At 53.6% G+C, this 13,214-nt stretch overlaps 2 protein-coding genes and 1 long non-coding RNA gene across 12 annotated transcripts in view; 1 reads left to right on the top strand and 2 right to left on the bottom strand.

Annotated features, from left to right (window-relative positions):
- RASSF7 (Ras association domain family member 7) overlaps positions 1-7,411 on the top strand; it is a 31,549-nt gene extending 24,138 nt beyond the window's left edge. For 5 of the 10 annotated variants that reach the window (XM_015863732.3, XM_085548357.1, XM_015863729.3 and 2 more), the window contains 5 exons: positions 279-1,183; positions 2,554-2,722; positions 3,048-3,155; positions 5,472-5,624; positions 5,724-7,411. In XM_015863732.3, coding sequence (XP_015719218.2) covers positions 279-1,183; positions 2,554-2,722; positions 3,048-3,155; positions 5,472-5,620 — 1,331 coding nt within the window. In that variant the 3' untranslated portion in view covers positions 5,621-5,624; positions 5,724-7,411. Of the gene's footprint in view, positions 1-278; positions 1,184-2,553; positions 2,723-3,047; positions 3,156-3,664; positions 5,221-5,471; positions 5,625-5,723 lie in introns of those variants that run through there. The other 5 variants (XM_085548358.1, XM_085548359.1, XM_085548360.1 and 2 more) reach the window with 3 other exon arrangements.
- LOC146760669 (uncharacterized) lies at positions 5,447-8,386 on the bottom strand. The gene is made up of 2 exons (XR_014946366.1): positions 7,562-8,386; positions 5,447-7,455 (listed from the first exon to the last, which is right to left on the bottom strand). It is a non-coding gene; the product is annotated as an uncharacterized LOC146760669 (long non-coding RNA).
- Positions 8,387-9,475: 1,089 nt separating this feature from the next.
- LOC107314495 (uncharacterized) lies at positions 9,476-11,669 on the bottom strand. The gene is made up of 4 exons (XM_085548143.1): positions 11,642-11,669; positions 11,173-11,349; positions 10,763-10,935; positions 9,476-9,796 (listed from the first exon to the last, which is right to left on the bottom strand). The coding sequence occupies exons 1-4, from the start codon at positions 11,667-11,669 to the stop codon at positions 9,698-9,700; spliced, it is 477 nt and encodes a 158-aa protein (XP_085404269.1). The 3' UTR covers positions 9,476-9,697.
- Positions 11,670-13,214: the final 1,545 nt, after the last annotated feature.

The raw sequence follows: 13,214 nt of genomic DNA, 5'->3' as shown, positions 1-13,214 counted from the left end.
CTGCAGCTGGGAGGCAGATGATCCTTGATGGGCAGACCGAACCTTTCAGTGAGAAGCACTGACCCTTCTCAAGGTTTGGTATGGGAAAAGGAAGAAAATGAGTGTGGGTTTCAGGGTGCACCTCACTTCCCTAGCCCTGTAGAATCATAAAATCATAGAATGGATTGGGTTGGAAGGGAAGAGAGATCACCTGGTGACAGGGCTCAGCCCTGGGGAAGTGGGGGTATCACCATGGGCTGTGGCTTTCCCTGAGTGCTGTGCTTGTGTTCCACCTGCAGGTCAGACGGGACGCTATGTCTTGGTGCAGAAGCTCCGGGAGAAGGAGAGGCAGCTCCTCCCACTTGAGTGCCCCTTGGAGTCGCTGGCCAAGTGCGGGCAGTATGCCAATGATGTGCAGTTCATCCTGAGGCGGACAGGCCCCAGTGTAGCTGAGCGACCATCTTCAGAGGGTGCTCCCCAGGCTCCTGAGAGGACGTTCATCCGGGCCAGCCTGCCCATCAAGCCCCGGGCACTGAGCACAGACATACCTCGGCCCCGGGAGCCAAGGAAATCAATGACCTTCAACTTGGGCCCTATGGGCTCTGTTGACCCATATGCAAAGAGCCGCTGGAGGCAGCATGCCTGGGAGGGGATGGACTTGAAGGACGGTGGGCCCAACCAGCCCTCCAAGGAGGAGCTGTTTAAGACAGTGCTGCGGCAGCAAGAGCAGCTGCACTCCTTGGAGGCCCATGGGGACACACTGGAGACAGACCTGCGGCTCTGGGAGCATGGCTGGGCCTCCAGCCAGGAGGATGAGATCCTCTATTTGGAGCACCTAGTGCGAAGGAATGATACGGAGCTGGGCGAGGAGGAGTTTTGGCAGAGCGAGCTGCGGCTGGAGAAGGAGTGTGAACGGGAGAGGCAGGAGCGGGTGAGGAGCCTGCGGGCCAGCCTGGAGGAGTACACGCATAGGATCTATGAGCTAAGTGCCCGCACTGAGGCCCTGCAGAAAGAGATCCAATGGGAAATGGCCGAGAGGGCCAAGAGGGGCAAGGAGATCCCTGTGCCAAGCCCCACGGACCTGGAGGATATGGCTGCCAAAATGAAAAGGGATCTGGAGGCCAAGGTCAAGCAGGGCACGCAGCTGGAGAGCAACCTGGCCAGCGTGGAGAAGGCCCTGGAAGAAGCTGAAAGGAGCCTGCAGGTAGGTACAGTCAGGCTGCCCTGCCCTATTGGGTGATGGACTTCCAGGGGGAGGTGGAGAGGGTCTATACCTAGGAGAAAACAGGCACGGGTCCATCATCCAGCTCTATGTCCATCTTGGTACCTGCTTAATGACAATAAGACCTTCACTCAAAAGGGAACTGGCAGGAGAGCTGCATCCTGCCTGACAAGCATGGGGTTGGCTGTGCAGCAGTCCCCTGGACACTGCTCCCAGGGTGTTTGTAACCATACACACACTGTGCAAGCCTTGGGTTGCTGCGTGGCTCCCATTGTCTTGCAGTAAGAAGCAAAATGCTACGTATGAGACAGGGCTAGAGCAAGCAGTCCTCAAGCATCTACTATATGAGGCTGGTGGTTGGTCTCCTCACCAGTGGCATTGTCTCTGTGTCTTTGCCTGGAAAAAGGAGCAGAATGTTGAGGCATGAGGATTTTGGTGATGCTCCATGCTTAGCCCCCAGATTGGACTGGCAGTGGCAGCCGTGTTGGGCTGAAGCCATGGAGATCTGTGGCTTAACCATCCCCAGCCCCACTGGGGTTCAGGTGCTCTGTGACACCTGCCCCTCTTCCCATCCCTTTCAGTGGAGCAAAACAAAAAGCTTCTCCTCTGGTGTTTCCTCAATGCCACAATGCTTCAAACGACTCATTTTGGGGTGGCTGGTGCCTGCCATCTCCTGCCACCACTATGCTCACACCCTCTTGCATAGATATGGGCCTGTCCTCTAAATGCTTACCTTGTCCTTGTTGCCCACGCATCCCAATGCAGGGTGCAACACAGGGGTGCATCCCGCATGATGTAGAATGGTAGAATCACAGAATAATTTGAGTTGGAAGGGACCTTTAGAGATCATCTAGTGCAACTCGCCTGCAATGAACAGGGACACCTACACTAGATTAAGTGCTCAGAGCCCTGTCCAGCCTAAACTTGAATATCTCCAGGGATGCGGTATCTACCACCTACCTCTCTGTGCAACCTGTGCTGGGGCCTTAATGTAAAGAAATGTTTCCTTTATATCCAACCTAAATGTCCCCTCTTTTAATTTGAAACCATTTCCCCTTGTCTATCACAACAGACCCTGCTGAAGAGGTTGTATGGTCTTTTATCCCATGGCATGGTAGGCTCCAGAACTGTTTGGGGGGGGCTGTTTGCAGCAGGTTGCTCAGCACTGTGTGGCTGTTGTTGGCTTGGCTGGCTAAGGTCCCCGTGGTCAGTGGCATGGCCTCTGATGGCCTTATCCATGTGGTTTTCCCCATGTCATCCTCAGAACTGGAGAGCAAGACTGAGGTCTCAGGAAGAAGAGCAGAGCAGCATGGGGAGAGTGTGGCTTACCCTGTCCCTGCTGTGTTTTGCAGGCCCAGAACCAAGAGCTGGAGGAGTTAAATAAGGAGCTGAGGCAGTGTAATTTGCAGCAGTTTATTCAGCAGACGGGAGCCACGGTGACTGTCGGGCAGGCCAGGTCTGAGGAGGACACCCAGCCGGAGCTGAGCCCATGCGAGCTGCCAGCCTGCCGGCGAAACGGAGGTCAGCACGCCGCCTGGGCCACGTCCTGCCCTGTGCCCCCAAACTACTCTCTGTTGGCCTGGCTCCATCCTCCTCCCTGTTGGGGCTGCTTGCAGCAGGATTCGTGGCTGTGTGTGTCATAGCCCTTGGGACAGGGCTGGTGGCCCTTCTTCTGTAGGCTGGCTCAGGAATGGGTGTGTAGGGATGGGGAAGAGACCTCTCCGTGAGCAGGGGAAAAGGGGATCCAGTCTCTTCTCCCAGGGAAGGTCTGCACCCAGAGAGGACGGAGTCCTGGGTGCTCTGGCATGGCACCCTGCCTGAGCCAGGTGTTTTTCCTGTCCCATAGGGTTTCCTCCCACCGGTGCCGATTCGCCACCCAGTACCAGCACCAAGCAGCTCCTCAGCCATCCCCGGACCCTGCCAGAGCCCCTGGTGCCCAGCCTGAACACCGAGGGTGCGTATGTCCCAGCAGGTTCTCATGCACCGGGGAGGGCTTGTAGGGAGGGGAGAGGGTTTTGCTGCACGAAACGGGGCCACAGAGAGTGAGCGTGTGCTGGAAGTGGGAGGCCAGAGCTATTTATAGATGCCATTAGGAGAGCAGCGCTCATACCCTGCCATCCCCCGTGGCCTCCACTCTGCTGTGAGGGAGCGCTGGAGGGAGTGAGGCCATTGGTGTGGCATCCAAAGCAGTCTCCAGTGTTGTTTGGGGCCGTCTGCAGCCCTTCGGCCTGTTTTCCTTTCAGCTGCTTTTAAGACCGCTCACTGCCTCTGTCTGTCCTCGTCTCACTGGATCCTGTGAACACAATGTCTGTGTGTCTGTCTGCACCGCTCAAGTCCAGGGCTGGGTTTTGTGCTGCAGATGCATGGTGCTTGCCTATGTCACATCTTCTGTGCTGTTTTTCTCTTTGTGAATGCTCACCCGCTGCGATGGGGTCACTTAGTTTATTTTTGTCTGTCTTGCAGTCGTATCAACCAGGCAGAGCATCTGGAGGTAGAAGGGCCCAGCCAGTGGACGATTGGTTGCCTTGCAAATGTAGCTGTATAAATAAAACCATATTCTATATATATATATAAAACATTTTTTACTGCTTTATATCACAAATGGATACGGATGGCCAAACAGAGTATTTTTACAGACTGTAAGATAAGACAACGGCCGACCAAACAAAACAACCCTACTTACTCCTATGTGGATGAAATGAACTCTTTCTATTTTTTTAAAGTGCTTTCTATATTTAACACAAAGTGGCAGCACCCACGTGCCATGTGGCCTTCTGAGAAGACCTGCTGCATGTTCCGAGAGGTCCTCGCTCCCTTGGCTAGCAGAACAAAGCCGTATTGGGATGGCTGGTGACATCTCCTGCTTTGGGCTGCTCACAAGGCTCACTCAGGTGAAGCAGGCTTCACAGGAAAACAGCAGGTTTTACAGCACCGTGATGTGAAGAGGAGCTTGCGCTGGCAAGTGGGGATATGATGTCCTGTGCTAGTAGTGAGGGGAAGACTCAGTCATCTTGCTCACCCACATCTGATGCTCTCAAGCCACACTGACAGCCAGGAATTGTACCCCTGAGTGATTGAGTGCCAGTGACCTCCAGCACCCTGCCATCCTCTTGCACAAGTGCAGTGTGGATCTTCCAGTCGGCAGTCCTGCCCTCCTTGGGCTTGGCCCCAGCCAGCTGCTCCCGATGGGCTCTCCCAAAACCCCACAAACCTGTGTTGAGGCAGCAGAGGGATGCCCCAGGTACAGCTGTTCTGCCCATATGTCCGTCCTTGCCATTCCCACAAGGGCAGTGTGCCTGCTCTGGAGTGGCTGTCTCAGGAGCATGGAGATGTGCCAGGACTATCAGATGAGTTGGTGGGTTTTAAAAACAGCCATGAGGCACACAAACAGCTTTTTTATGCAACTTTCTGGCCCCCTTTTTTTTATTATAAGACCTGCAGTAGAAACCTTGTTCCTATGGTGCTGAGAGGGAGAGAAACAAGCAGCTGTTCCCTGGGGGGAAGAACCTGGAGGGGACAACCAGGCTTCGAGGGGCACAGCTGGAGACTGGTTTTTCTGAAGCCCACTTGGTGTTTAAACTTGTTTTTAAATCAGCAACATGCCAGCAGGATGAGCCCTTCCCGGAGTGCCTGTGGCTGCAGCATGCAGGACAGAAACACTTTTGGTGACATTTCACTGAATGTTCTGTTTTATTTGTCTATTTTGGGGGTTTTGGTTGTGTTTTGTTGTTTCTGTTTGTTTTTTTTTTTTAACTTGATGGCCAGTAGTTCCTCTGTTTCTGTTCATCTGTCTCCACAGGTCATGTTGTATTTTAATTGTGGCTGGGGAGGGGGCAGTTTGTCCAGGAGGTCCCAGAGCCCTGGCCTCTTTGTTTTCTACATGTCTGCTCCGCTGTATGCAAAAAGAAAATGTGACTTGGATGCTGTGTTCTCTGTAAAACACACTTTCCATGTATGAATGTATCCTGCATACTACGGCATCGTCTGGTTTCAATTTTAAATAAATCTTTTGGAAAGGATTTGTGCAAAGTGAGCATGTGCATGCTGCTGTCTTGGGGCCATCCCTGCTCCAGGTATGTGCTGAGGTCTATGGGCACAGCGAGTGCTTTGTGTGTCCTGTGAAGGCCTCTTTGCTTTGTGCAGTGTCTCACAGGGATTTAAAGCTGTAAGTATTTCATAACCAGATGCTTCTTATGCACATGCTGCTCTTCTTTTTTTCTTTTTTTTTCTTAACTTTTCTTCCCCCCCCCCCCCCCCCTATATTGCAAAGTGCTTTACAAACAGTGGATGAAGCTCATCTCCACTGAGAAGGCAGCCGTCTCGGGGATGAAACATGGCAGCTTTTTAATAATGCACAGCAGCAGCACGGAGCATTTTAGGACAGGAAGAGAAGGAGATGGCACTTGGCTGCAGATATGAGCAGGTAAGGGGGAAACCTCTGGTTCCTTTCTCAGCCTCCCCATCCGCTTCAGCATCATGCCTGGCTGGGCATAAGCAGTAATGCTGGCTCTCTTCCCACCAGCATCTCCCTGAGGAAAGCCAGGAGCTGAGCAAAGACTGCTGCTCTCTGGACCCTTTGGATGTGCTCGCTCACAGCCCATTTTGGAGGTGCACGGCCTGTTTTGGAGGTGCCCAGTATGTCCGTACCACTGCAGTCGGTGTAAGACAGCAGTTGCTGGTGTCCTGTGGGATTTTCCCTGTCCCATGGCGAGGGGCACTTGTGGGCAAATGAAATATTAACGCTGGAGAGAAAGCTGTCAAGGGCAATGCAGCAAGTGCCTGCTGCTGTCCAGCACTTTGGTTGAGTGATACTTAAGGATTAAGAGTTTGCTTCATTTGGAGACTGCTAGGAGCCGAGTCTCTGGTTACTACCGAAGAACAGCAGGGAGATGCGATTTCAGACTTGTCTTCTTGGAACCAAGATTTTCTTCTCTCTTCTTCTATTTTTTTTCCTTCTTCTTCTTTTTTTTTTTTTTTTCTTTTCTTTTTTTTTTTTTTTCCATGAATCACTGGAGTTGGAAATGTGTGTTGGGAAAAAATGTATTTAACAATACGTTTGCTTCGTGCAACTGCATGAAGAAGTTTGTTCCCTGTGGTGTGAGAGCAGTGATTGCTCGCTTCTTGAACTTTTTGCTCTTGTTTTCTGGACTCTTGCTTTTAAAATGAGACTCCAAGAGGAGAATCAGAGTGTGCTGGAGGTTGTAAAGAGCATTTCAGTACCACCTGGGGTAGAACTCGAAACCCTCAATTCAGAAAGACTGCTTGCTTTTGGCATAGCCAAGGGACTGTTCTCCCCACTAGGCAGCCAATGCTCAGGTCATTGGCCTCATGCTCTCCCTGAACTATCCTTGAGATTTTGAGCTGTAAGCTGGTCCTCAACGCACCCTGAAGCACTGTTATCTGTGATTTTAACAAGTGGCGTCTTTCATTTTTGGGCCCCATTTGTGGTTTTGCTTTGTGCCAAATAAAGAAAAAAGGTTCAGCGCTGAGGGTACTTCCCACAGCAATGCGGGGAAAAGAAAAAGCCACAGAACAATAATTCAATGGTACTGGAATCTCTCATTTTTGTCCTGTGTTACCACTTAGCTGTGTTGGGATTGGTGGTCTCTTATATTTCTAGAGATGACTTTTCGTGGTTTTTGGGTATCTCTGGGGAGAGCATTGTGCCCGTGTGCTAAGTCTTGCGTGCTAACACCCGTGTTTCAGCCACCACTGAACACACGTTTCTGCAGCTCCTAGAAATGTGCCATGTTGCAGATTTCTTCCTGTTTTTCCCACAACCTATCACCCAACAGCCACAGAACAGCGGGATTTCACAAGGTAACAAATGGCTGATGGACAAGTTCCGCCCTGGACCCCCCACCTCCCGTCCCTGTTGTGTGGCTCAGCAGCGTGACCTAAATTCATCCTGGCACGAGGGGCCCAACATGGCAGGGATGTGGTGATATGCCGTGGCATCTTCTTGGTCCTTGGTCTGGCTGTGGTTTGTCCCACACTGCTGCCACTGGCCTCCACTTAAGGCCGCACGTGTTATTTAACTGATGCCCACTGCAGCGCTCTGCCTTTCCGCTTTTATCTGTTCTAAAGGCTGTGTCAATAATACATTTCTGCCATTGAATATTTTATTGATGATTTGACTTTTCACTGCTTGCAATTCCCATTTCAAGGCTGCATGATTGTTCCTAATTAAAATTTTATGCCCTGGGAGAAGCCTTCTTGCTACAGTGGAGATGATGCTGTCCTTTTCTAGGCCACTACAGAGCGATAGGAAGGAATTACTCATTGTCATGAGATTAAAACAAAGCAAATAAATTATTTTTCCTTAAAGAATAATCTGAAAGCCCAGCATACGGCTCCTACCGTAGAGCAAAGATGTGGCCAGCAGGCAAGGCAGCGCTCCAGCACACAGTGGAGCTGGAGGATGCTGTACTGGGGCCAGTGGGGAGCCACGTCCCCACAGCCCTGGGACACCATGCATGGCAGGACAGTGGGAAGGTCTCCTTCCTTCCCCAGGTGGGATGATCCTCCCTGCCAGCTCCTCAGCACCTAAAAATTGTGAGGCAGTGAGTGTTTGTGTAGTGCGCAGTGGCAGTGTCCTTCTTTTGTGTTTGCTGAGAGATGCAAGGTACCTGCAGGCTCTGTCAGCACAAGGCACTGTGCAGGAGAGGAATTCAGCCACAGGCTGAATGTCAGTCGTGTCCTTGTGCTCCCGTGCCTCTTCTGAAGCTGCTCAGTTGCAGTGCTGGGCACCGTGTGTCTGGCAAACCCTGATTCTTAATTTTTTCTATTGCATGACAAAAGTCACTCCCATCCACCTCAGGGTGTCTGCTTGCAACACCAGCCATCCTCCTCCTAGGCAGGGTTCGGGTTAGTAGCCACACTAGGGTGGCTTTTCAGGAACAGGGCTTGAATTCAGGGTGCCCAGGGGCATCCTTGAGGGTCCTCTCTGACTCAGAACATCTTGTGATTCTCAAGGGCAGTGACACTGTGGGGACCTGAACCACCCCTACTAGCAATTGGTGCCTGTACGTGTTCCAAAGGGTTTGTTTTGAAATTCAGCTAGAATACTAGAAGCATTTGTGTTTCCTCCCAGCCCCTGGATTTGACAAGCAGCTTTCAAAGCATCCACTTTGGCACCAGTTACGTAAGGAAAGGTGTGAATGACTGGAGGATAAAACGCATAAAACGCACATTAGTTTTGCTCTGACTGATGCACAGATGCTCTGCTTACTGCTCCTGGGTGCAGAGATCCTACAATACCAGTCTCCAGTAGCTAGAGAGGAATGCTTACAGCTGGCACATATGCACATCCCTGTGTCTGTGTACTGAGTGGTGTCTGCTCTCGCAGTTTTCTTCTTTATGTCTCAAAGTGAAGGCAGAGGACATTCTACCTTGTGCTGGGAAAAAAAAAAAAGGAGAAGCACAAGAGGAGGTCGGGAGATGTTCTTGTTTATGGATGAGCTACTTTCTTTCCCAATGGAAGCTCCTGCCAGCAGATTTTTTTTTTTTAAGATGTCTTATATAAGTCCCTGCTTACATTTAACTGACTGACTTCCTCTTACTCTTAAACAATTTATGTACTCCTTCTACTCCTGTTCCTGACAGGCCCACTTACTCCTCACTGAGGCTTGCTTGCAGCTTTAGGATTTGCCACTGGCACGCTACTGACAGAACATGATATGCTCTTCCCAGTGCGGTGTACGACAGGTTCCACCTGCTCTCTCTGCAAAGCGTTAAAATAGAAGAATAATGTCTCTCAGGTGCACAGAGAGTCGACACACAGACCCAACTTTCAGCATCCCCCTCCCATAAGGCACACCTCTGCCTCTCCCCAGAATCTTACAGCATCCATCCTCAGCGAGAGCATTAAAGCTTTGAGCTCCTGGATACTCTGGTTATCAGGCTAAGTATCACCTTACAAATCTGGTTATCAGCTACTGAAAAAAACTGAATGCTTAAATGAAGGGGCAATCTTAGACCTAGTGTATTTTCTCATCGTCCAGGAGCTCTCTTTGGATCAGCCCCAGCTGCACAGGTTTTGTATTTAGAAAGGGCTTCTGTGCTAGGGCAGGCGGTGAAGGCATTGCTATGGGAGTGGTGGGGAGTTGGGCTCAAGGGACAGCCAGATCCCAGTGACAGACACGGGAAGCACTCAGCATGCAGCACGCATCAGCCATGCCTGAGCAGGCACAGCTTCCTCTTACCAAAGGCCAGCTTAAGGACCTGCTCCACAATGTGCCAAGCCCCAGGTTAGAGTAATGAGCATCCAGACACTGGTTTTCACCATTTATTGAACACTTCAGGTGACAGCACAGTACTTTAGTTTTGAATCATGCAAAAAGAATGTTAAAAACAGGAATTCAGTGATACGTTTCCCCCACTTACTGGGAGGGAAGCACAAGAAAAAGAAAGGAAATGCAAACAAACTTCATTCAATCCCTTGCCTTTGCTTACTGAAGCCGAACAGGATGGTCGGTGGAGGGAAGTCACAAGTTTTCATACCAAGTGCTGCCTGATGGGAAGCAGGACCAACCTTATCAAAGCGACCTGCAGAGCCATTTCTGCCAGTGGGATCCCCAGCAGCCAGGCACCGAGCTACAGAACAAGTGTAAAAGCAGCTTTGGTAAATTCAGGCAGCTTTCTGGTGTGCAGGAGCAACCTAGACTCACTTGCTCTGCACAAGGCATGCAAAGCATGCCTCCTTCCTGCATTTTCCTTCCTGATGAGCAGATAGCTCCTCTGGGACCTGGAAGGAGAAATGTCAAAGGAATAAGGCAGGGGAGGCGGGGACAGGCAGCACTTCTGTATGGGAGACTTGGGTCTGCAAGAAGGATGTTGTGCTGCCTTTCTGTACGTTAAGCGCTTACTGACAACACTGCTGCAACAGCCCAGGGTTACATGCAAGCAACACAGCCACAACAGAGACTACCCAGGCCCTTCTGGAAAGCCCGGAGGGCACTGCCTGCATGCAATTAGTGTAAGCAGGAGATGAAGCCATGCCATAACCTAACAGGACGCTTTCCAACCACCCGGCTTCTTTATGGGTTCAAAATCGAAAGAGAACTTTGCTCGAGCAGCAATTTGCCTCGTCACTTCCTCCACTCCCAGCGACAGCTGTGCTGCCCGGTGAGCAGCCCCTGTGCTGTGCTCCTCAGCTGTGTGACACCACGGTGACAGAGGGACAGGCGGCCCCATGGGTGGGAGCAGGAAAGAGCGAGCAAAGGTGCGGGGTGCGATGGGAAGCAAACAGCAAAGAAGGAAAGCAAAGCTCGTTGCTGCTTCTCGTTTAACAGATTACAAAGTCTCTCTTTAAAGGTGACTCATCCAGGGCAATACCAGGCATGGTTTCTTCTATTAACACACCCTTGGCAATAGCAGTTCAGTTAGTCACTCACTGGGTATCAAGACGTCACCAGCTGGGATAAAGCATCCCTTTAACTTGCTACGGTGTCCGTAAGCATTTATTGACTTCGGAAACGAACTGGGCCAGAAAGAGGAGATCCATCCCTCCTTGGCCCGCTGCCGCCCGCACCATGCGGCTGTTCCCTACCAGCATCCCACCTCTCGCTCAGGGGCCGATGTCAAACCAGCAGACGGACGGACGGACAGACGGACGGGTGTGGGATTCCTCGGCGTGTGGCTGCACCTCGTGTCCCGCTCGGGGTTAGAGGCGTCATGCGGACGAAGCGACGTGATGCTGCCGCAACAGCGATGTCCGAGGAGCAGGTTAGCCGCTGTCACACGCACAGTGGAGTCGCCGAGAGCACAATGTGCGTTAGTCAGTGGCTCACCTGCTCCTGGAGGGTGACGGGGCGGCGGGGAGACACCGCTCAGCGCGGAGCGAGGGGCGACACGCGACGCCGCCCGCGATCGGCGGCGGGTCACCCCGCGGGGTCGGCCCGTTTCTGGCTGGGGGCGGCTCTCCTCGCTCCCTCCCTCCCGGCCTCGTCCCGTCCCGTCCCGTGTCTCACCTGCTCCCCTCGCCGCCCAGCTCCGCTCAGCCCCGCACTCCCCGCGGCCGCCGCCGCCGCCTCCAACTTCTCCTTCTGCCCCGGCCCGGCCCACGCCGCGCGCCGCGGCCCCTCGCCCCGCCGCTTTTCCGCGCCCGCCAATCACCGCTCCGCCCGCCCGGCCTCCGGCCACGCCCCCTCACCGCGCCGCCCAATAGCGAGCCAGGCCCCGCCCCCCGTCTCCGTCCCCCCCCGTCTCCCCCCTGTCGGCGGTGACAGCGGCGGGCGCGGCGCGTTCGGTTCTGCACGTCCGAGCTGCGGGGAGGAACCATTTGTACCTGTTGAACCGCCCGCCCCGCTCACCCCGCCCCGCCGGGCCCCGCTGCCCCTTTCCCTGCCCGCCTCGCCTCACGCCGGCCCCGCCGGCAGCCCCTCCTCACCCCGCGGGGAGCCCCCTCCTCCCCTTCCCCTATAACCCCCCCCCTATTACCCTGCCCCTCCGTCCCCGCCCGGCCCATGGTACGCTCCGCAGGGCCGGGCCATCAGGGCAGTGTCGGGCCGCACGTAGGCGGTGCGCGGGGGGGGGCGGGGGAAACGTTGGCCACGCGTTCTGCCCACCCCCCCCTCCCCAAGGAGGGGCAGGTAAGGGATCTGTGTGCTATCCAACACTCAGCAACGCTTGAAACCGCTCCCGAGCATCCAGCCCTGCATACCGTGTGTGTGCCCCCATACGTGCCCAATGGATCGACAAAGAAGACACCGTATAACAGCCTTCATCCTGAGAACCGGCGCCTTGATGTGTTTGCTGAGCAGGAGGAAGCGCTTGACAGATGGACGTGCTGCTGGCCTCTTAAAGATGGACTGTGAGCCTTCATCTGCCACGGCCAGTGCTCTCTCAACGGCAGGAACTGTGGCCATGTGAGACCTCAGGAGGCTGGAAAGCGCTGAGGCACTGAGGCTGTGTTGGTAAACTTGTGGCCTGCCCGTACTGCTGAGGCTGACATCCAACAGCAGCAGGACCACGTTAAACACGTGCACATCCAGCAAAGGACACTAGTTCTACATCAAAAACTTCCTTGACAGCATGCTGGGGGTGTTCTATTTCCCTGCAGTCCTGTACCCAGCCTCCCTAGGTTTTTATTGGAGCACCACAAGTCACTCTGCTCTCCAGTACATTGCTGGTGGGGGAGGACGAGGGGACAGCCCCTCTCTTGTGTGACAGCCCCTCTCTTGTATGACAGCCTGCAGAATGACAGCCTCTGTTGTGCTGCGTGTGCGTTATGTGGGGGGTTTTGTTTCCAGCCAGCAGCTGGAGGGAACAAGTCACGTACTTGACGTCTCTCCGGAACAGGGCTTGCACCCAGGCACAAGCAGTGCTCCCCACGAGCGTTTGCAGCGATGCTCACACAGCTGTCTGCAGTCAAACCCTCCCAGTGTCGTGTCAAATCACCCCGTGTGGAGCAAGGCCTGGAGCTGTGCCAGCGGCTGCAGCCGGCTTCAGCGTAGCCCTGTAGAAAGCAGGATGGGCGCTGGCTGGAGTGCTGCCAAGCTTTGTATACGTGTGACCCACGAGGCAGCCTGGACTCAAAGCACGGTCTGCTGCTGACATTGCCCCCCTGTGAGCCTCCAGGCTCTCCAGAATTGGTGGCAGTGCTGCTCGCCCCAAGCCCAGCTCCCCCCTCCTGCTTCAAACAACACCATTCAGCTGGTGGCTCAGCTCTTAATCTCTGGGATGAAATTTCCTGCTGACATCAATGGTGCTGCTGGAAGAGCTCCCACTTATCCTGTCTGGGAAGCTCTTCCCTTTGTTCACAGCCGGCTTCTAGCTCCAGCTAATGCACAGCAGCACCAAAGAGAGGATGCCAGCTGCACTGGGCTCTATAATGGGGCAAGGTGGCCCTTCCTCCCCTGCTGCAGAGTGCCTGGGGGGGGGGGCAGTGGAGAAAAGTCCTGAGCAAGCAGCGTTGGCACAAGTTTTGCTGTGGAAAACAAGGAAAAGAAGGAAAAGACCCTCATTTTCTGCCCCAACACCCTGTCTGCTCCCTGAACAATGCACAGCCCTG

Source organism: Coturnix japonica, chromosome 5 (assembly GCF_054131305.1).
Source record: "Coturnix japonica strain WE chromosome 5, WE-NBRP24, whole genome shotgun sequence".
In the NCBI taxonomy this organism is placed as follows: Eukaryota; Metazoa; Chordata; class Aves; order Galliformes; family Phasianidae; genus Coturnix; species Coturnix japonica.
Note: the sequence above shows the minus strand (reverse complement) of the source record. Positions and strands in the feature narration are given on the sequence as shown.